Source organism: Bombyx mori, chromosome 23 (assembly GCF_030269925.1).
Source record: "Bombyx mori chromosome 23, ASM3026992v2".
NCBI lineage: Eukaryota > Metazoa > Arthropoda > Insecta > Lepidoptera > Bombycidae > Bombyx > Bombyx mori.
Genome location: NC_085129.1, coordinates 10,073,325 through 10,097,500, shown reverse-complemented (window position 1 = coordinate 10,097,500; position 24,176 = coordinate 10,073,325). Strand labels below are relative to the sequence as shown.

Below are 24,176 nucleotides of genomic sequence, written 5' to 3'. Positions count from 1 at the left end.
AGTGATGCGACACAGCCGGGGCTAAGACCCTGAATATCTATATAAACTATCTTAAGTTTATCAAGTTAATTTGTGTTTCAAGCCATCAAATTTAAATTTATTAAATACTATACAAACTCCGCTCGCTTGCTTTGCTAACCAATCTTTAAATTGACTTTAATCCAATCGCTATCAAACATTATCATCACTTGTTAGACCATTTTGAAGACTTCTTGGTAATTTCATAGAAAGCAAAACAACCATTTCGGAATAGGGAACATACATACATACATATAAAGACACACAAACACACACATCGATCTTATAAGTAAATTTAAATTTAATGTTTTATATTTAAATGTTCTATATTGTAAACACATTTTTTTTTATTGCCTGGATGTGTGGACGAGCTCACAGCCCACCTGGTGTTAAGTGGTTACTAGAACCCATATACATCTACAACGTAAATGCGCCACACACCTTGAGATATAAGTTCTAAGGTCTCAGTATAGTTACAACGGCTGCCCCACCCTTCAAACCGAAATGCATTACTGCTTCACGGCAGAAATAGGCCAGGCGGTGGTACCTACCCGTGCGGACTCACAAGAGGTCCTACCACCAGTAATTAGATACAATTAGATACATTATTTAGATACATTCGTTTTAATAATTACATAAATGGTTTACGAGTTCTTTATTTAAGGAAAGTACCGAAAGCATACATGTACATATTAGCTACGCTTTTAGTCGCTGAAGAATATCGTTCTAATAAAATACGAGCCCTTCATTAGACATTCAACAAGCAACTTTGAGCGCATTTATCTTTCATTTTGCTCATCGATGTAGACGTTAAGTAAATCAATGAAACTTATAATTTGATCTAAATTTAAAAAAGTCCCCTATATGTAAAAACCATTTAATAATAAGTTACCAGCTTACATAGGTGAAATATTGAGGGAAATTCACGATATAAACAAAAGAACCATTTAATACACATTATAATAGCTATTTCTATAAAATCGCTATATCTTCAAGTGAATTTTTTTCGAAGAATATATTTATGTTCTTGAAGAATTTCTTTGCTGTAGCGTCCATAATTGGTCTTCCGAATTCTGTTACTACTTGTTTCCAATTCTCATTGAGGAAACTGTGAATTATTTTACCTGTAATCATAAAATACAAATTTTAAAAATAAGGTTACAGGAACATTTTTTTAAATTTTTTATTGCTTAGATGGGTGGACGAGCTCACAGCCCACCTGGTGTTAAATGGTTACTGGAGCCCATAGACATCTACAACGTAAATGCGCCATCCACCTTGAGATATAAGTTCTAAGGTCTCAAGTATAGTTACAACGGCTGCCCCACCCTTCAAACCGAAACGCATTACTGTTTCACGGCAGAAATAGGCAGGAAAATAATATCATGACAATAAAAAAACGCCAAATTAAACCGTAAAACTAGTTTTGCTGCGACAGTACTCTGTTAGATATTCGTGAACACGTTTCAAGTGTGTATTCCCTTCGAAAAGTAATTAATTGCCTGCTGCATCTGTACAGTTGTACATAGATATCGGATACTGGCGGTACAAATGCATTGGGCATATGAGAACACCGCCCGTTCTTATCCTTCATGCCACTATGACTTTAAATAGTTTCCCGATGTTTTTAATAAGTAAAAGTGTATACATTCTTAGACATCACATATTTCACAAATATTTTTTCAAATCTGCCTATGCTTTTTTTTATTGCTTAGATGGGTGGACGAGCTCACAGCCCACCCGGTGTTAAGTGGTTACTGGAGCCCATAGACGTCTACAACGTTAATGCGCCACCCACCTTGCGTGAGAACAGTGTTGTTATAAATACTTCTAGATACTCAACATTTTATATTAATAGGAAGATTTAATTTAATTTTAGGTTGATAACAATATTTTCAAAACAGTTCCTCTTGAGCTAGTTTACTTTTAAACTATATATTTTAAGGCTAAAGTTAGTAATTTTTTAATAATAATACGATTTACAACAGGTTATATCTATGTGTCTGCGACCTCAACTACTTCGACCTTCTAATATAATTCATTTAAATAATCCGTCCATAATAATACTATACAATTATCCATTTATATCCATATGCAATTTACCATTGACCTATATGTCAAATCAAATTATATTTTGTGACAATTCCACTTAGTAGGATACGTGGAAGAAGGAAACTACACATTTCTCGATGTGTTCTAAATAAAATAGAATATGATTCATCAGTAAAATTGCAATGGCAATACTTACTCAATTCCTTGTTACCATTGAAAAGGTTTGACAGTTCGAAATGTGCATTTTCTCTTACGTCAAAATCGAAATCATATTTTTTAAGAACAATGTGATCTTTGCCATCCTCTGCTTTTTCCACATCATATTCAATATAAAAGTGGATCTGCATATTCTCTGAAAATAATTGCTTACTTGAATACTGGCAATGAATATAATTTCTTTTTTAAGGTTTAGTATAATAAATAAGTCATAAACAAAATCGTTATTGCCCAGCGTAAATTAGGAGTATACCTATTTAGTTCAAAAATTCGCGTCGTAATAACCTCTCTACTATATATTTTATGATATATTAGACTACACCACACAGCTAAGTTTAGCGACAGAACCACTTAATATCGGGATCGTGTGTCTTTAGCAAAACGAGATAAAAAAGATGTAATTCTTTTTAATAATAAATTTTCATACATAATATTGTTTTAATGCAAAAAAAATATTCGATTTGTTAACAGAATTGTTATTGTTTTTTAAACGAGACAAAATTTCGGGACTTACTTAATTTTAACTTCATTTGTCCATCACCAGTGATCGGCAAAACGAGTATGCTACCGCCGGCGGTATAATGTCCCTTGATAGAAGAATCGAGATGATAGATTACATCAAATCTCCTCTTCTCTGTGTCCCATCTGCAAAATAAAACAAAATTACACTATTTAAAATTCCTTTTTCTTTTCACTAATCGTTAACTTTATCCGTAGATGGTATAAAAACATTTTATTAACCAACAATATTTAGAATGGATCTATCAAAGAATATAAAGACATCAAGACACATTATAAATGAATACAGACGCTTTGAGACTGCTTAAACATTCAAAGTATATTTTTTTGTTTTTCCATTCTAGTATTGCTCTTTTGCGTATATAACCACTAAAAACCATCACAAAAAATCATTTCATCACAGTTCAACACAGCTGCTTAATAAATCTTTCTGCAAACATAACGCGACAAAGAGATACAGAAGAAGTCCTCCGATTAACCATCTTATGCATTAAATGCCTTTCAATTCTATTATATTATATAACAATACCTATTTTGAATTATATCTTCAGTTTGCACCTACATAAAATTCAAATATAATCTGTAATAAGCACAATTATCATAATAAAAACAGTACTCCTAAACTCCTGTTAAGTCAATCTTATTAAAAACCATTTACGGTGTGTACATACTATAGCTGTAACAACAAGCTTACTCTAATTACAATGGCAACCGAACACAGCTCCGCTAATCGCAATAAATCGATCAGAGTCAATCGGTCGGAACTAAATCACATCTGCGTTGGCCACTCTAGAGTTTGGCTATTTAGCCATTGTGACAAATGGCGTGAATATTAAACCAAAGCCAACAATGTTTGATATTTTATCACAAAATCCCTGTCGATCCTAAAACGTCGCATATCTTACAATTGTTTAGATAAATAACTTTCTAGTATAGTTTGAAATTACGAATTGGTTAAAACGATTAAAAAGGTTTTTCCTTTGTTATCCTCTTACTTTTACTAACGTCACCCTTTATTTTTGTTTTTTTTGCATCAATTGGATTTAGAACAGTGTTCAAAGATTAAGGCTTAGAATAAAAATTCTACCCGTGTTCAAGTCAGGCTATTGAATTAATATATTAATGTATTTCCGACTACGTCCAGTTGCCATTAAGACATTATTATGGTCCTGTTGACCAAAGAACTAGAATCAGGCTTATATTGCTTTCACAGGTTAATTCTTACTCCGCGCGTGTAGGTACCATCACCCTGGCGATTTCTGCCATGAAGCAGTAATGCGTTTCGGTTTGAAGGGTGGGGCAGCCATTGTAACTATACTTGAGACCTTAGAATTTATATCTCAAGGTGGATGGCGCAATTACGTTGTAGCTGTCTATGGGCTCCAGTAACCACTAAACACCAGGTGGGCTGTGAGCTCGTCCAGTCACCTATGCAATAAAAAAACAAAAAAACAATTGAGACTTCGATTTCATGTCTCAAAGTAGGTGACAGGATTCGCGTTATGATATCTATTAGGTCCTATAACCATTTGGCTGGGCTGGGCTGTAAGCTCGTCCACGCATGGTTTATTTTAATTCGCATGGACTTGAGGAAACGGTTAGTAAAATATAACATATTCTACACTTATTAAATTAGCATCGTTGGTTTTTTTAATTTATTTTAAATAGAAATAATCCGCCTGGTTAAAGGATTACCCTTACACTTCAGATTACAATTAGTCGAAGTCACATTTGGTTTTTTAATAGCCATCCTGCTCTCCAACGTAATTATGAGCATTGATAAAAACGCCAGACAATCAGAACTGATATTGCAAAGAGACGAATTTCATACTTGCACAAATTGCCATTTTTTTTTTTTTCTATTGCCCTTGTCGGCAGACGAGCATATGGCCCCCCTGATGGTGAGTGGTTACCGTCGCCCATGGACTTCAGCAATGCCAGGGGCAGAGCCAACCCGCTGCCTACCGCTTCATATATTATATTAATTAAGCCATATGTTATTAAGGAAGAAATTACTTGACATCGTCTATAGTTGCGTTCTTGTGTCCCTTCAAACGACCATCTGACAGCGTAAACTTAAGGCCAGATATATCGAATTCAACGTAATCCAGCTCCATGACGTCAAGAACTTCAACACCGATCTCCGGAAGACCACTGAAGAAGACGGGCATCGCATTTTGAAAGGCCGTTATCATACAAGCTGAATTCTCTAGTTTACATTTATCCACTGGCAAAACTGAAAAGACAGATTCTATACAATGCATATTCTAACTCAATCAATACACTTTGGTCATACTCATACATAGTATGCTCTAAATTAATTATTGTGTCGAATATTTAGTAATGTGATAGAAAAATTCTTAGATTACTTTTTCAGTTTACTTTTATTACCGTATATTTTGTCATATTGTAGACCTTTTTTTATCAATGACTAGCTTTTGCCCGCAACTTCGTGCGGAATAGTTACTTTGGGATAACGCAAAATTTTACCCGCGACTTCATTTATGTAGAGGAAAGGTGAAAATGTTTTTTAATAATAGAATGTTAAGGAGCTATTTAAGGTACCAAAATCACGTTTCAAAAGAGTTATCAATTCGACGAACACTTTTTTTTTTGTCTATGTATGTTCGCCGATTTCTCGAGAATGCTTGAACCGATTCTAATAATAATACTTTTTACTATAAATTTTTTAATTATATAAAAATTTTAGTTTTTGTTAAATTTAAATAAGTACTTGTAATGAATAACATATTTATTTGGATAAGGACTAATATCATCTATATAAAACACTTTCACAAATAATTCTTTATTTTAGAACAAATTTGATTAGCATAAAAAAGGTCATGGTGAGCCAACTTTAAAATATAGACAATATATTCTGTCGTGGATTTTTTTTAGAACTTTTAAATGGAAACAATTCTGTCATACATAACTTTAGTGAAACTTTAATCGTTTCCGCAGCGCACGCAGCGGAAGCTCTCAAACGGGAAAAAACCCCGATTTTGAAAAATTATCATTGGTATTAGCGTGATTTTATATAATAGCATATAGCCTTCCTCAATAAATGGACCATCTAACACTGAAATAATTTCACAAATAGGACCAGTAGTTCCTGAAATTAGCGTATGCAACCAAACAAACAAACTCTTCAACATTACAATATTAGTATAGATAAGCGATAACCGTGGCCTATTTTGTCATCACAATTCCAATAGGATTATACATTCAAGCCCGTTTGCACGATTGCTTTTCGGAACATACCTGCCTGTATGAACTAACAATACGCATTCTCACAATTAACTCTATACGAAATGATAGAGAAGAAGAATAACTTTGAAAGATGCTACTGCTATTACGGAACATTATTTTATTATACATATTTTTCAGTATACATTGGCTACCAGAACCCATGGATGTTTTTACGTAAATTCTGACACCCATCGAATCTCTTCTTTATTCCCTAATCGAAATCTCATTGCATTGTACAACGGCTGTCCCGCCTTTCAAACAAAAACATAGCTGTTTCGGGACAGGAATAGTCATATTATGATAGTACCTACCCATACGGGCTAGTAAACGTCATATCACGTAAGTCGGAAAAGTGATTTTCAATTAGTGATACTTCTAATGAAGAACTAATCCTAAATTCTTATATGAGCTAATTAAATACAGAAGTTATTAAGCTTAGTACCTAAATTAAATAATTCAATTATAATTAACTAACGTGTTGGCTTGCATACATACATATATTTGCAAATATAGCTATTTCTTAAATCCTATATATAGCTATTTATAGCTATATATAGCTATATAGCTATTTCTTAAATTAATCCGCCTTAAGCTGTATAAGGCGCAGGTGCGGCCTCACATGGAGTATTGCTGCCACCTTTGGGCCGGGGCTCCGGGTTATCAGCTATCTCCCTTTGACCGAATCCAACGTAGGGCATCTCGGATTGTCGACGATCCTGTACTTGCCGATCGGCTAGATCCTTTGGCACTGCGTAGGGATCTATCTTCCCTATGCATACTTTACAGAATTTACAATGGGGAGTGTTCCGAGGAGTTGTTCAATTTAATAGAAGCCGCTGATTTTCGCAACCGATCGTCTCGCCGGAACTATCATCCGCACCATCTGGATGGTTGGCGTTCCACTACAATGCGTTTTAAAAACAGTTTTCTGCCACGCACAGTAAATCTCTGGAATTCGTTGCCATCAGCGGTCTTCCCCAACAACTGCGACATTGGGTTATTCAAGAAAAGAGCATATTCTTATCTGAAGGGTAGGCAACGCACTGGCGTAAACGCTGGTGACCGTGGGCGGCGGTGAATCACTTACCATCAGGTGACCCGTCTTGCTCGTTTGCCTCTTAGTTGTTATAAAAAAAAAAAAAAAAAAAAAATATTTCTTAAATAAATTTACACATTGGTCACTAGTAAAATTATCTAACATTTCTTTTTCGTTGATCCTTGAATTTCTCACTAAATACACCACATTTATTAAAAATTTACATAACAATAAAAGTCTTGGTATTTTAATTTTGTATCCGAAATAATTAACAGTACAATGCCTGTCGAATGGTATTATTTGTTAAGGCTCTGCGAAGCATTGGTACTCATGATGTATGTAACTAAAAATATACTGTATGAAAATGAGCCGTATTTTTCATCGATAAAAGAATAATGATAATAGAATAGTTGAAATACGCCAACAGTTTTTAGCTAATAAATTGAATCCCAACAAATCGAGGAAATATTCTCTATTTTTGCAATACTCACCTGACGAGCGCGTATAGTCCGTGAGAAATAACAAAAATATTCCATTTAAAATAAACATTTTCATATTTTATTCTAATGTTCCTTATGTACGTGAATACAAGAAAAACGATTTCAGACTGTTTTAAGAGGACACAATCTACGTCTTAATATACAACAGTCTCAAAAAGTACTGAGTGTTAGTGAAGGATAACACTACGAGAATCATTAAAACTAATTTGCCACGTTATTTTGTAAGACATTTTTTATTAATAATTGTACATTGAAAAATAAGTTTACGGCAATATTTACTGGGGTAATTAGATACAAAAATATGAATGTTAGTGTGCTTGTCTTTAGTTGTAAGATGGAAATCTCGATTGCTCGAAACACTAATAGAGTGCACAGAATTGTAATATGAGCTAGCAGTAGGTACTTAAAATAGGAATTTGGAGGTAGTTAGTAAAAGAGTCGATCAAGAGTTATTATATCTAGAATTAAATGAGCGCATTATTGAAAATACTGAAACAGATTTCAAGTTGAAGTTTCAATTAAATTTGATCAATCGGTAAATTATGTTTTATTATTGTTTGCCATGTGGGATAAATAGCTTGGAAGAGAGAGTGAGGTTATTATTTGCATAGGATGAGCCCTCGGTTCAACCGGTCTTAAATGGTTAGCGGAGTCCAGAGACACGGCAACGTGAATTCCTACCCCCACCTTGAGACTTGGGGTTTGTACATCAAAATTGCAGTATTTTTTTACTGGTGGTGGGACATCTTGTGAGTCCGCGCGGGTGGGTACTACCACCCTACCTATTTCTGCCGTGAAGCAGTAATGCGTTTCGGTTCGAAGGGTGAGGCAGCCGTGTAACTATTTGAGACCTTAGAACTTATATTTCAAGGTGGGTGGCACATTTACGTTGTAGAAAAAAAAAATACACATATAATTTTTGTATGCTATGATTTTATTACTCAATCGTATTCCTTCATAGTAGAAGTCATTCGTAAGCATGAGTTAAATACGTATTTCGTTGGAAAAATTCATACCTGTCTGCGGAATTTAAGCACCAAGATACACGAATGGCTCCATACGGATACACTAGGCGAATTCTTTTTAGGCTACGACAACTTCATATTCTGATGGCATATTAATAGAATGGATAGGATAGGATTATCATCTCTGAACCATATCTGGTCTGATAATTCGGTTGTCTGAACTTATAGATATGAACGAATTTATTTGCAACGCTTTTGACATAAAATGTAGATTTTCTTCTCAAAAAAGACTCTTACATAGTACGCAACACGATTTTTATTTGCAATTTACATATATTGTAATGTGCCTAGCTAGTTTTAAGACTAGTTCACTATGGCAGAAATTATAATATAATACATGCCGGTCATGTTGGCATTAAAATAATGCGTTATAATAACACTTAGAGATAATATTTGAATATGTATATTGAACGTTGGAATAAAAAAACCAAAATCGACGTTTCAATTCAAATAAGTTGGAAATGAACTTTAGCCAAACACTAAAACAGGAAATTGAATACGATCGATATTCAGAAATTAATTCAGAATTCAAAAATTAACTTAAGTAATAATATTTATCTAAAATAAAATTAACATCTTGTTTTTTTGAAGCTATAAAATGTCTTTCGTGTAGTTTTGACTGATCTCGTATGCGAGTGGTTTCAAAGATTTTAATTTTATATTACTTTAGAGACGCAAACGATTTCACGGTCCACCCGGTAATTTTCTGAAGCTGATTATTTTATAGCTTTTTTAATGCTAAGAGCTTACGGTATACCTGGTATTAAAGGATAATTCGAGTCCTAAATTAGCCAGATGCGTCCAGAGGTGGTACGTAGCACGTTAACTTCTTCTTCCCAGTCGTACACTCTTGACAGAGTGGTCGTGGTCATACATCAGTCGGATCCTGCGATATCGATGCTCTCGCGATGCGACGCCATGTCGCACGGTGCTTCGCAGAGTGAGAGCAATCATTTATGCTGAAGTGAACCACAGATTTTATGAGGTCAGTCCATCGTTATGGAGATAGTCCGCGAGATCTTTTTCCCTCGACTATTTTTGCCGTCAAGTTCACTGTGTTAACAAATAATATTAATTCGTTTCAAATCTAGCCAATCCCGTGTCGAATTACGATAGTACGAAATGTGTAGATAAAATTGATATTTCGGGCCTCTGTCGCTTCCTGTACGTTCTAGATGTTTCTTAAGGCTTTATCCTGGGGCCATTGGTCCATCCATCCATCCGTCCACCAAACCAGGCCTACAGAGGGCAGAGCAATTATGTTCCTTTGTGTGTGTATTATGTACTAAAATTAGCTAATAAAAAGCATAAAAAGTTGTCAGTATCTTAACACAGATTTTAAAATAAATGGTTTTGTAAATAGAAAAATAAGTAAAAGTCGGTATAGCCTAAAGACTATTTTTACCCAAAAAAAAAACAAAAAACAAAAACAAATCAAAACAACCTAAAGGAACCGAATAAGATGGAAAGGCAAAGGGAGCAATGACGATTTTCACCCTAACAAAAACGATAAATTAAACTAAAACTAAACTTACCATAAAACTCGTAAAAGTCGACCGCGCTGTGACTGCCACTAAAATATGTATGTATAAAATATACCCATTCGTTGAAACAATTCGCACTCCACCCGACAGATACTATTCCAGAAACTTTCTGCGAAGTGCCAACAACAACTCTATTAAGTTTCAGATCATTTTCATAAAGTGAACGTTATAAGTAAATCTACAAATATTCATCCATGGAAAATAATACTTAATATTTTCAAACATTTTCATTTCCACAATAACATACTTAACTAGTTGGTTAAGTGGAGCGCCTCCACTCATAAAGGTTACTTATTATTGATTTCATACCCTGTACGTTTCGTCTTCAAATTGGATATTTCAATTTACAAATCGCTGGTGGTATTTAGCAAGCGCCTATTTTTATTTATTTATTTATTTAAAAAAGTACTTACTGCCACATCACAAACATTTAACATTGAAAATAACTTGAACTTTTTTATTTATGGCCTGATACATGTGATAATAATGGCGTACATAACATTGGCAATTCATCGGCTCGAAGATGGAATACAATAATAATAAAAAAATAATACCTAATGAAAACATATTTTGAAACTCGGCTTAGTCGATATATTATAGGTATATCTTGAGCGGAGACCCAAACACAGCAATGGGAAGAAAGACAATCTATTCTTTCCCAGCATTCACACTAATTTCATATCGAATTTCGCTAAAATTGATTCAGCGGCTTAGGCTTGAAAACAGATAAACAGTTTTTTTCGTATAATTAAATTTATTTGCCACAAAACTTGGAACATTTAACAGAGTAAAAGTAAACTTAAGAAGTATTTAAATTCACTCAAAGTACACTGAATTCTGCAGTTTTATTACAAGTTTAAACGATATACTTTTTTTTCTTCTGGAGTATCTTCCTTGTTTTCGGTATTGAGTCTTTTCTTCTCTTCTCACTGCTTCTTTAACTTCATACACACCGATTTCATTCACGAGCCCGACGTACTCTGGCTTCCTATTAATCACCCTATTCCAGTAGTTCTCCTGATTCATTAATTTTTCAAAGTATATCTTTCGGCACTTTGTTATTTTCTCATCGTTTATTAGAACTTTTCCTGTCTCATTTTTCTTGATAAATTATTTTTATCTTTTATTTTTATTAATTTATCTTCATTTACAAAAATTATTTAAATCCCAATGATTCAACAGTTTAGCTATTCTTAAATATAATTAGCTAACGTGGTTACAGTAATCACGTAAACATTTATTATCTACAAATGTTTACAATGTCCAAAATAATTTGCTTAAATTGCCTTCCATTTAGGAATAATGAGAGTCAAGTAAAAAATAGAAAAAACATTGGACACAGAAGCGATTTTGTCAGCTTTAAATTGTATGTAACATTACGTGGGATATTAAATAATTTTGAATTGAAAAAAGTAAGTTGATTGGCAAACCGATTTTTTTAATTGCGCTGTTGGTTGAACGAGTTTACGGCCATTTGATGTTTAGGGTTCACCTGAGCACATAGACGTCACAATGGAAATGACGAACACCCACCACGAGGACGTATTTTTATAAATTGTATAACGCAACAGATTTCCCACCCTGCAACGAGTAGTAGGGCGCACACAAAACGGGTAATAGAGCGTCTTGTGAGCCTGTACGAGTAGGTACCACCACCCTACCTATTTTTGCCATGAAGCAGTAATGCGTTTCGGTTTGAAAGGAGGCGTAGTAAAACTGAGTCTTTAGAACTCATATGTCTTAAGGTCCAGTAACCACTGAAGTGGGCCATAAGCTCATCCACCCATCCAAGTAATAAAAAAAAAAAAAAAAACCGAACAGCATATCTGCTTGGCGACAGAATCAGACAGGATGGTAGTGTCTATCCGTGCAGGATTCATACACCCCCGTTTCATTGCACCCCCTTCGATTGGAGCCGACCAGAGGATATTACACTAAATATCGTGTAATAAAAATCAAACCCGCAAAATTATAATTTGCGTAATTACTGGTGGTAGGACCACTTGTGAGTCCGCACGGGTAGGTATCACCACCCTACCTATTTCTACCGTAAAGCAGTAATGTGTTTCGGTTTGAACGGTGGGGTAGCCGTTGCTATACTGAGAACTTAGAACTTATATCTCAAGGTGGGTGGCGCATTTACGTTGTAAATGTCTATGGGCTCCAGTAACCACTTAACACCAGGTGGGCTGTGAGCTCGTCCAGCCATCTAAGCAATAAAAAAAAACCTCCTTGCGCAATGCAAAGTTACATAACTATTAAAATGGACAATTATTTATTCAAAATGATTATTTCTTTGTATTTAGTCTTGTATGTACGTGTTCGCATATTATCCGATTAGTTTGAATCTGCTTACCGCTTTTGTTGGTTCTTCAGGGTCAGCACTTTATTAGATTTTAATAAAACTCAAAACAGAATCCTTAATTACATTTTATGCAATTTTCTCTTTAAAGCTCTATACACAAAAGCACTAACATAGAAGAAATAGATTACATTCTAAGACCTTATTATTAAACTAAATAGCTTATTTAACATATTTTTTTATCTCAAACAATGTTGTTGTTTTCCGAAAAGGAGTAGGTAACGTTTATTAATAATACAGGATTTGGAAATAAATCAAAACAACAAATGTGTTTTTCAATGCAAGTAATGTTTAGCAATCGAAAAATATGGTAAAAAATAATCAGTATCATTTCCCAAATAAATTGTGTATATAAATATAACTTTAAATATAATATGTTTCAATTATCACATTCTTGACAAGCTTATTTTAATAAGATTCTAATTATATTTATCAACCCAATTCTGTGACATTCTTAAAAATACCCTCACAAAAATGTAGTAATTTTTTTCATTTTGTAAAAAACTAATAACAATATCAGAAACAAACATAAGTTTTTTTTAGCTTGGACGGGTGGACGAACTCACGGCCATTTGGTTTTAAGTGGTTACCGGAGCCCATAAGCTTCTACAACGTAAATGCCACCACCCACATGGCATGACAGACATGAATGAGTTCCAAGGTCTCAGTTTTTACAGTTCAACGGCTGCCCCACCCTTCAAACCAAAGCGCATTGCTGCTTCACAGCAGAAATAGGCAGGGTGGTAGTGGTGGTACCCACTCGTGCGGAATTACAAGACGTTCAACCAGCAGCTATTACGCAAATCATAATTTTTCGGGTTTGATTTTTACTACACGATGTTTATTATTCCTTCACCGTAGAAGTCAAACATGAATTGTAAAGTACTTATTTCATTAGAAATATTTGGTTCTTTCCTGCGATATTCGAACACCGTTTCATCGCTTGATACGAATGCAACGACCACTCCAATAAATTAAATTACTATTGTGATATTTCTTACAATGACCCATTCATCTCAATTATGCAATATAAAATCTACTTACAATCTTAAAAATAAAGGTTCTTTGGCATTGTCTTATAAATTAGCTATGTCCTCTAAAGGTTGAGATTTTAAATATGTTTTGACTGTATTGTAAACCATCTCCATGGGTATTTCGAGGAGTGGTTTTCCGAATTCCTGCGTCAACGCTTTCCAATTTTGATTCATAAAGGTCAACATCACGTCACCTGTAAAATATGATATTTTGTTATAACCTTTTACTAACTGAACAAAATACATTAAAACCTTTATGAAATAAATAACTGTTTTTATGAATGTTTGTGGATGCGTGGTAGGACCGCCTTTATTTAAATAGTAACATTAAAAGTTTCGTACGTAAATTGTTTATTTATTGTACATTACGTTGTATATCATTTATGTATTTTATACATTGTATATTGATCGTTGTATCTTGTATAGACATCCTATCCTAATGATTTTATATTGAGGTAATTTTAACTTCGACCTTTGATTTATCTTTCTTGATTGAGACTTGTCATTAAAATCTAGAATATTTGTTTTCTTTTTTTACAGGGGGCCCAACCAACGTGTATTTTAAATTCCAGTGCTTATGTCTTCAAATTAAGGGAATGACATCGAAACTTTTACTTTAGTCATAAACACCTAAATTTCGTAGTCTACTACTAATATAACTAGTCAGGTCATAAGTATTGTCACACAGTAAAAACTTTTCTTTTAGAATGCTGGCCACAAAAAAGTTTATTGAATTCGAATTTCGAATTGTTCATGAAAATAAAAATGTATACTTTTAGAATTTTACTCATTTTTAAATATGGAGTGGACGCTTAAAGAAGACCGTGTTGCAGTTATTGCGTTGCATCGTTGCGGTTACGCGCCAATTCAAATTTATAACATACTGAAAATTTTGAATTTAACCAAAAGATTCGTTTATCGTACCATCAAACGATACAATGAAGACTCTAGTGTAGATGACAGGTCAAGAAGTGGTCGCCCTCGGTCTGTTAGGACTCCAGCAGTGATAAAAGCTGTGAAGGCGCGAATTCAAAGAAATCCCAAACGTAAGCAGAAACTGTTGGCCCTTCAGATGGGGTTAAGCAGAACCACGGTGAAAAGGGTGTTAAATGAAGACTTAGGGCTTCGGGCATATCGAATAAAAACAGGACATCGTTTGAATGCTCGTCTAATGGACCTAAGACTGAAGAGATGCCGCGCTTTGTTGAAGCGATACGCGGGAAAAAAATATCGGGAAATTCTTTTTCGGATGAAAAAATGTTTACCGTAGAATAGAGCTACAACAAACAAAATGATAAGGTGTACGCACACAGTAGTGAAGAAGCAAGCAACCGTATTCCGCGTGTCCAACGAGGTCATTTTCCATCCTCGCTCATGGTATGGTTGGGAGTTTCTTATTGGGGCTTAACAGAGGTACATTTTTGTGAGAAAGGTGTAAAAACGAATGCAGTTGTGTATCAAAATACAGTCCTGACGAACCTTGCGGAACCTGTTTCTCATACCATGTTCAATAACAGGCACTGGGTATTCCAACAAGATTCGGCGCCAGCTCATAGAGCACACAAGACTGGCTGGCGGCGCGTGAAATCGACTTCATCCGGCACGAAGACTGGCCCTCCTCCAGTCCAGATTTGAATCCGATAGATTACAAGATATGGCAACACTTGGAGGAAAAGGCGTGCTCAAAGTCTCATCCCAATTTGGAGTCACTCAAGACATCCTTGATTAAGGCAGCCGCCGATATTGACATGGATCTCGTTCGTGCTGCGATAGACAACTGGCCGCGCAGATTGAAGGCCTGTATCCAAAATCACGGAGGTCATTTTGAATAAACTTTAGTGTCATAAGAATCTATGTTTTGTTAAGTTCATTTTGGTATATGAATGTTTACATAATGAATAAACTTGTTTCAATTATTTTACATTAAACATGTGACAGAATTTATGACCTGACTAGGTATACATAATGTGCAACCGAGTCTGGTTTTTGTTAATCTTTCGCACAATACATGTGCCACTTCACTCAATCATCACTCAGAAGCCCACTGAGTTTCTGGGCGGATCTTCTCAGTGGGTCGCGTGTCCTATCCGGTGGTAATACTGCGAAGCACGGCTCATGCTAGGGTTCGTGTTAGCAACAACGTTTGAGCCCCATGAGCTCACCTACTACCCCGGTAACTCTGATATGGTCTCTCTAGACCATCAGCTTAGATATAAAAAAAACCACTCAGACTTCGTTTTTACGAACGCGTCAATTAGTTAAATAGTCAATTAGTCAACTCAAGTGCATCCACATACCTAATTGTTTGTTACCATTAAACAAATTCGTCATATGAAAGTGCGCGTTGTCTTTGACGTCATAGCTATATCTGTAGCTGCTTAAGTCGATAACGTCCTTTCCTTCCGAATTCTTAACAAGGTTGAACGGGTATATCATTTGGATCCTGAGATTCTCTGTAAGCATAACGCAACGAATAATATGTGATTAATTGAAGGATTTGGGCCTGTTGTAAGCTCGCACGAGTAGTAGTCATGGTGTTGTTCATCTGCCCATAAGCGTTCGCATCTTTCCCCCAGCTTCCTCTACTTCATTAGATTTTTCAATTACCATTGCATATTTGATTACAGTTACACTGCAACGGACATCACTTTTTTGTTTTCATTGCTTAGGTGGATGGACGAGCTCAGAGCCCACCTGGTGTTAAATGGTTACTGGAGCCCATAGACATCTATAACGTAAAAGCGCCACTCAGCTTGAGATATAAGTTCTAAGGTCTCAAGTATAGTTACGACGGCTGACCCACCCTTCAAACAAACCGAAGCGCATTACTGCTTCACGACAGAAATAGGCAGGTTGGTGATACCTACCCGTGCGGACTCACAATAATAATAATTTTGCGGGTTTGATTTTTATTACACGATGTTATTCCTTCACCGTGGAAGTCAATCGAGAACATTTGTTGAGTAGGGTATTTCATTAGAAAAATTGGTACCCGCTTGGGATTCGGACACCGGTGCATCTCTAAACACGAATGCACCGAACGTCTTATCCTTTCGGCCACGACGACTTTATAAGGCTTGTAATAAGGACTCATTTGGAAGGCAGGGTAATCCGCTTTTGTTTAGTGGGTAGGACCCTAAAAACACCTTGGGCCCTTGGTCTGCTCCCAACGTCTGTACACCGTCAAATCCCACATACCTCAAGTACCCCTTAGGCGCAGGTACTTCGTATTAAGCACGTGAGTTGAAAAAAAAATAAAAAAGCGTAATCAGCTTTTGTAAAAGAATATGAATTAAATATTTGTTAGTAAATACAGTATATTTGGTATTTATGTTGAACGCATGATGAAAGTTTAAATATTATATAATCCTTACTTAGTTTAATAGTTGTGTCCCCATCACCTGTGATGGGCAAAATGAGGAGTTTCCCTGAAGCCTTATATTTACCCTTCAAGTAAACACTGACGTGACAGATAACTTGTATCTGTTTTTTTGCTAAATCCACGCTAAAACAAAATCAAAATAAAGCTTTGTTCTGTACCGGCATTAATATGAAAAAAAAAATTAATATTATAACTATAGGTACATTTATATATTTTTTCTTTTCTTTTTTATTGCTTAGATGGATGGACGAGCTCACAGACCACCTGGTGTTAAGTGGTTACTGGAGCCCATAGACATCTACAACTTAAATGCGCCATCCACCTTGAGATATAAGTTCTAAGGTCTCAGTATAGTTACAACGGCTGCCCCACCCTTCAAACCGAAACGCATTACTGCTTCACGGCAGAAATAGGCAGGGTGGTGGTACCAACCCGTGCGGACTCACAAGAGCTCCTACCACGAGTGAATAAGGTCCTTAGGGTATACATATTATAGCATATTAGGGTCCTTTAGTCAATATTTATTATGATTCTACTCTTCAGTCCTTAGTTAATTTTTACACAAACAAAATTAATATCTGGATAAATGTAGAGATCTTTTTTTTTAAAAAACATAATCGCTCACAAGATAATCGCTCTTAATTCTTTTATCCTGTTTCCCAGATTCAACGTTGCCATGATAGCGTAAAATTACCTCAATTTGTCAATGATTGTATCTTTCATTCCAGTTATCTGTGCATCAGTAAGCGCCAACTTCAATCCGGCAAGGTCAACTTTTATGGCTTCCACGTAAAGGGGATCTAACACCTTAGACCCCAAATCCGGTAATCCATCGGTTAGCTGCGGCACCATCGATTGCGCTGACGTCTTCAGGCATACTGCATCGGTCAGATTACATTTCTGGACATCAGGTACTGGAATTTAGACGAGGTATTTTACAAAGGGTGCAAAGGATTGTATACGAAAACGAAGTTTTTGTTTGTTAGTTAATCTGTAATTAAGGATTTACTGAAGCTGAGAAATATCAAAACATAAATGCTGCCATCCACCTTGGATATGAGGTCCAAAATAATTATAGGGCTTAACAGCTATCCTAGCTTCCTTCAAATTGGAATGCATAATCGCGTCACGGCAGGAATGAATAGGGTGATTGTACCTACCCGTGTCGGCTCGCAATATTTCCTACCCCCAGTAAATTTCAAGAGCTTCCTAGTTGAACTTCCTGATATTCGATTAAGATTTCCTTTAAAAATTTTTTTTTGTCACAATGGTGGCTTACAATACACCTTAGGAATTACGTAGATTATTTTTCACTTTGTGGGTCTGGTTGTTATTACTAAACATTATTCATTAATCGTGGAAGTCGTTCGGGTACACGTGCTAGTAACGTATTAATTTACAATTGGTAGGCCTTCGGGAATTTACTCGAAGTAAATCCAGATATTACATTAAAAATTAACTCTCTTGCTCGATATTTCTGTATAAGACACCGTCCTTCAGCTTCTCTTTCAACTTCAGCGGTTTGGCATTGCCAATGTTATTAGTCGTAGATAGGAAATTATGTTTAAAATTCAAAAAAACGTAAATATTCAGTTTTGTCCAAAATTATCTCAAAACCATCAATTTTAACAATTAATATTCGTGTATTAAAATTTGCTTGTAAAATTCAATTACACTTATGTTTTAAATACTCCGCTTCCAACCAATTATTGGCAGACTAAATAAATTCCAACTTTGTGAGCAATCCGAATAAAAGTTTTGCAAAACCGACCGGCTTAAACTGCACCAATTACCTAATGGAATGAAGTTCCAAAACCAGATATGTCGATCAACTTCTATAAAATTTGGCAGTTTCCATAAATCCGCAATTTTATGCCTAGAATTTCCGATGCTGAATCGAGAAATCAATTTGGTTGGCCAACTTAGTTTCAATAAGTGGATTATCCGATTAGCTTATCACTCATACAATAAGAATATATTTCAATAGAATTTAATACTAGTCCAAACGATTGAGTTTAATTAAATATTTATATTTAAATTTAATTACATTGTGACGAAACAAGTTTGGCCAATACGATAATTTCAAAACTGAAGGAATTCCTCTTGGATATTGAAGCTACAAGAGATATACATTCAATAAACTATTTATCCCTACTATTAATAACGACCACGAGGCCGTAACCGATGCATAATGATCGGAAGAAATAATAGTTTCGCGATATTAGATGTCCTTTGCGAATAACGAGGAAGAAAAATACAAAACCGAGGATAATAAAGTTCTTCTTTTTGTGCTGTTACATTTGTGTATTTAGAGATACTTATCTTTCAAGTCATTGTTATGATAAAACAAACGTACATAAACAAGAGAGGTAATAAAGTTAATAGATCTACATATTTCGTTTAAATTTTAATAATGAAATTATTAAACAAGTATATTATGTTAATGTCGCGGACATTACTATAATAATATATTATAGTAATTTCGAAGTAATCAACCTAAATCGCCAAATTATATTTTTGCAAAGCGGAATGTCTGTTGATCTATGCAAAAAGAGTCTGGGTCATTGCACCTTAGATTAGAACATAGGGTTCCGTGGTTATGGTGAAAGCATACGTCTAAAATTCAAAATGAATACTAAACGACTATAGTTTAACACAGAAAAAAAACTGTCTACAGTTTGCATGCTGAAATTCTTTATACATACATATACATTCCTTATACATCTTTATATTCCGATCATGTGGCCTAACGTGAACTTGGTGAGTTAAAAAATATAAAGTTGTAGGCCACTGTAGAAAGTAAAAGGAGTCGCGGAAGACTGTCAACCAGAGGTTTTAAAGGAGCCACAACGACCGGCGTCTCAGTTGCGAATAAACTTGTTAAATACCAGGAAGCCAAGAGAGAACCGGTACAGAAACTTGACCGTGGTGCTCAGGGTCCTCGGTCATGAGGAATCGACGACGATGATGATGAAACAAGTGAACAACATTTATTACCCAAAATAGATTTTATTAAAATTGTTTGCTCTGCTTATTGAGACCTGGGCAGGACATCTTGCGAGATATACGGATAAAAGATGGACATTAGAAATTACAACATGGGAAGGACCAGCGGGCAAAAGAAGAAGAGGACGACCAAGAAGCAAATGGATCGACGAAATAATAGCAGCAACTGGAAAAGAATGGAGAAACAAAGCCAAGGATAGGGAAGAGTGGAGCAAGCTGGAGGAGGCCTATACCCGAATGGGGTTCCAAAAACAAGTTTATATTTAATTTTGTAATTTTTATTTGATAAGGTGTTTTTTCTTTTTTTCTATTTGTTTTTGGAAATAAAATGGGCTTATTATTATTATTTTCATATGTTTCCCCTTTCTCAGTTCAGTCTGTCGATAGAGCCGGTGGAACTGTATATACGGGCTTTTGGCCAAGTAATATACATTAGTTATGAGTTAATAATTATGCTAGTTTTTATTGCGTGTAGTAAGTTTGGTTTTCTTCAAGCTGCATGAACTTTCTCACTATTCTGCATGTATTTAGGATAGCTGCCTTTTGTAGTGAAATAAATATGTTATCTTTTAAATCTAGAAGCTTTAAGCTGTTGTGGATGTGGTTTGGAACAACTCCAGTGGTTGAGATTATTATTGGGACTATGTATGCTTTTTTCTGTTTCCAAATTCTAACTATTTCTTCTTTAAGTTCTGTGTATTTTGTCATCTTTTCTGTAAACGTTTTTTGAATGTTGTGGGTATTCGGGACTGCAATGTCAATAATGTAGGTGACTTTATTGTTTTTATCTTGTAAAGTGATATCCGGTCTATTGTAGTGAATCGTCCTATCGGTAAGAATAGCGCGATCATAATAAAGTTTACAGGAGTCATTTTCAAGAACGGTTTGTGGTTTATAATTGTAGTACGGTGTGTTTGTATTTTGTATCAATTTATGTTTGAGAGCCAGTTGTTGATGGATAATATTGGCAAGTTGGTTGTGTCTGTGAGTGTAATCTGTCTGTGTAAGGGTTAAACATGCTCCAGTTATATGCTGTATGGTTTCTGGCTGGGTGTTGCATTTGCGGCATTTATCGTCTCTAATAGTGGGATCTTTAATAATATATTTTCTGTAATTTTTTGTGTTTATTACTTGGTCCTGTATGGCAATTAAAAATCCTTCCGTTTCGGGGAACAGACTTCCTGTTTTGAGCCACATGTTTGATGCCTTGCTGTCTATGTGAGATTGGCTTAGGTCATGAGGGTGTCGTCCATGTAGCGCTTTTTTCTTCCAGTTTTCTTCCATGTCTTTTTGCGGGTTTCTATTTCTTAGGTTTTCTGTATTATCTGTTAGTTCTTTTTGTTTGAGATTTAGCGGTGTGTAGTTGTTATCATTTTGTGCTATGACTCTGTGAATTTCACTTAAATCTGATTTTATGTAGAAAAATGTTTTTAAGCTGTGTATTTGTTTACGCCATAGATGCCATATATCTATCAAGCCTCTACCCCCGTCTTGTCTTTTAATTGTCAATCTTTCTATTGCAGATTTTGGATGAAGATTATTGTGTTTTGTTAATTATTATTATTATTATTATTATTGTTATTATTATTGAGAACAATTTTTTTAGCGCAGATAAAGATCATATAACAAGTACCGATAAACTTCAGATCAAATACATATCACATCACAACAAACCGCTCAAAATATCAATTCAGTTCAAAATATCGTTTTCGTCTCATCAGCTACAAAACTAATTATACCATTAACATTGTCAATCGAAATATCTTCCAGTACCAAAACCGTTTACCGTAACGATAAGTTATTCTCACTTTCATTCATAATTATGTCTAGCGGTATCGTTTAGATTTTAAACAATTTTCACGTACTTAAATATTTTGTTTGGTTTTCGTACAAAGTAGCAAACACGTAAAAACCATTCACAATAATATTATTGCTAAATAAGCCATGTGTAAAACGGTCACGTTTTAACCACGGTCCGTGGAGTTTTAACCCTGAAATAACCGTGACTCTGGCAGGAACTATTCGTCAACTAACGCATACGAGAGATGAAAACGAAGTAGTCGCAATGAAGTCGAAAAAAATACGTTTAGCATTTCACAAGTATTACATCGCGGAACAAGTTTGTTACGGAAGGTCAAATTCACACTATATTTACATTAAGCTGATATTTTTGTGAAATGACTTTTTTTTTTAATGCTTAGATGGATGGACGAGCTCACAGCCAACCTGGTGTTAAGTGGTCACTGGAGCCCATAGACATCTACAACGTAAATTCACCACCCACTTTGAGATATAAGTTCTAAGGTCTCAATATAGTGACAACGGATACCCCACCCTTCAGACCGAAACGCATTGCTGCTTCATGGCAGAAATAGGCGGGGTGGTGGTACCTACCCGTGCGGACTCACAAGAGGTCCTACCATCAGTAAACATATATGTATAGGTAGGTACAAATAGATTATTTGAGGTTATCCAATCATGTAGATTACGGAAATAATGTCATAGTAGGTACGTACAGCAAAAGTTTTCTTAAAAAAATCGACAATACAAATGTGTAATTTTAACTGCGATATAATTATGATTGATACACTATCTGATCATACTCATCAACATCTCCCGAAAGTAGATTCACGTCGATATTTTTAGGCGCCGCACTGTTCGTATTAGTTAAATTTTTTGTAAGGCAAAGGGAGTTTTTTTTGCATGTGTTTCTGAACGCTTCCGTATTAGGTCATTATTTTCGAGTCTGGCAACATTCATGGATTATCAGAATTAAATAATAAAAAATAATATTTTATTTATTTATTCATTACTTATTAAAACATGATTATAATGATATCTTAATCGTTTCTATTTTTGCAAATATTCCGTAGTTTGTTATGCCCTATAAACGGTTGAAGTCTAGTCCACCACACTGTTCGCCTTGTTTGTAATGAATGACACTTCTTATATTTTTTTAATAAGAACACAAAATTCTAAGTTTTTAAACATGTAGATAGAAATTATACAACAGAAATTATAGTTGCAGTATCAGTCAAGTGATCTGCTTAGCGCTTGTATTTAAAAAAATATTTTAGTAAATATTTAGGAGACGAATCACATAGAACAATCTGGCTCCGAACTAAGATCCCCTGTACTATATGAACAGGGGTGATATATACACTTACATAGATTTAAATACATATATTTAGTAAATAACTCAACACTCAACAACAAAACAAGCAAACCTGTTAGTCACACGAATTTTTGGTTGATAACTATACGAATGATAGCCACGACACCCAGAATAGAAAGATAACGGTAACTACTGCGTCGGCGTGTTGGTCGAATAATAGAAAAGTATAGAATTGATATTTCAATGCTTATTTCAAATAATATGTAAATCGTATTATTCGCATATACATTGATTTCTAAAATAACATGTAAAACTCTCCCGACGTTTCCTTAAAAATATTGAGTTTTTTTTATTATTTTATTGCAATGATTTTTTCACAAACTCTATGTTCGGACATTTACTAAAATTCAAGTCTGCAAAATGTCTTTAGCGATCTTCATCAAATGCATGTAGACCAATTTCGAACGAACGTCGTTCAAAGAGCTACTTATCCTGATCCGTTTAACGAAAAATGTGGCCATGGAATCCCTCATGAAATTTCATACAATAAACTTACAGGCTCCGAATATTGACACGACACTGCTGAACGCGAAAAACGCACAAACTTTTCTCTTCATATTCCCGAAGCGAACTGGTCACACCAAATGAAAGCTCGCTCACTATTAAAATCAACGGAACGCCATCTGATTTATATAAACTGTTACGCGGCATTGTATAGTGTCAAGGTGTTCATTCTATACCAACAGTCCAACACAATAGTGCGGTAAAAAATATTTACTGGTATATTCGATTAAACTTAGTTTAGGAGGTCAAAACTAACATTCACAAGGAAGATGTATTTCTTACTAACTTTCGCCCGCGACTCCGTCCGCGTGGAAAAGTTACTTTGGCATAGCGCTAAATTTTACCCCCCACTTCATATACGTAGAAAATGAAAATATTTTTGAACTATAGAATGTTAAGGAGCTATTTAAACCCCTATTTTGAAACATCCTTTATTGGTGCTCCACTTACCGTGTCCGGTCTTACTGTGATGTTATTTATGATGTTAGCTATAGCTTTCCTCAATAAATGGGCTATCTAACACTGAAATAATTTTTCAAATCGGACCAGTAGTT

At 35.1% G+C, this 24,176-nt stretch overlaps 2 protein-coding genes across 4 annotated transcripts; both read right to left on the bottom strand.

Annotated features, from left to right (window-relative positions):
* Positions 1 to 881: 881 nt before the first annotated feature.
* On the bottom strand, positions 882 to 11,058 carry ce-0330 (juvenile hormone binding protein ce-0330). 2 transcript variants are annotated; one of them, XM_021352185.3, is made up of 5 exons: positions 7,582 to 11,058; positions 4,822 to 5,041; positions 2,801 to 2,931; positions 2,267 to 2,422; positions 882 to 1,142 (listed from the first exon to the last, which is right to left on the bottom strand). In XM_021352185.3, exons 1-5 carry the CDS (start codon positions 7,643 to 7,645, stop codon positions 991 to 993), a joined length of 723 nt encoding a protein of 240 aa, XP_021207860.1. In that variant the 5' UTR covers positions 7,646 to 11,058; the 3' UTR covers positions 882 to 990.
* Positions 11,059 to 12,573: 1,515 nt separating this feature from the next.
* Positions 12,574 to 23,997, bottom strand: LOC119628332 (circadian clock-controlled protein daywake). Of its 2 annotated transcripts, XM_004932612.4 has the most exons (5): positions 23,615 to 23,997; positions 17,632 to 17,851; positions 16,930 to 17,060; positions 15,853 to 16,008; positions 12,574 to 13,749 (listed from the first exon to the last, which is right to left on the bottom strand). In XM_004932612.4, exons 1-5 carry the CDS (start codon positions 23,673 to 23,675, stop codon positions 13,598 to 13,600), a joined length of 720 nt encoding a protein of 239 aa, XP_004932669.1. In that variant the 5' UTR covers positions 23,676 to 23,997; the 3' UTR covers positions 12,574 to 13,597. The 2 variants fall into 2 exon arrangements, with proteins under 2 accessions (XP_004932669.1, XP_062531222.1); XM_062675238.1 differs by lacking the exon at positions 17,632 to 17,851.
* Positions 23,998 to 24,176: the final 179 nt, after the last annotated feature.

Bases quoted from the DNA above. Each gene is read 5' to 3' on its own strand.
- ce-0330 (XM_021352185.3), bottom strand. From the start codon at position 7,645: ATGAAAATGTTTATTTTAAATGGAATATTTTTGTTATTTCTCACGGAC. The intron at 2,932-4,821 runs GTAATTTCTTCC...TTTATTTTGCAG, and splicing joins GCAACTATAGACGATGTCAA to ATGGGACACAGAGAAGAGGA. The intron at 1,143-2,266 runs GTAAGTATTGCC...TTATGATTACAG, and splicing joins CAATGGTAACAAGGAATTGA to GTAAAATAATTCACAGTTTC.
- LOC119628332 (XM_004932612.4), bottom strand. From the start codon at position 23,675: ATGAAGAGAAAAGTTTGTGCGTTTTTCGCGTTCAGCAGTGTCGTGTCA. The intron at 17,061-17,631 runs GTAATTTTACGC...ATTTTGTTTTAG, and splicing joins ACAATCATTGACAAATTGAG to CGTGGATTTAGCAAAAAAAC. The intron at 13,750-15,852 runs GTATGTGGATGC...CATATTTTACAG, and splicing joins TAATGGTAACAAACAATTAG to GTGACGTGATGTTGACCTTT.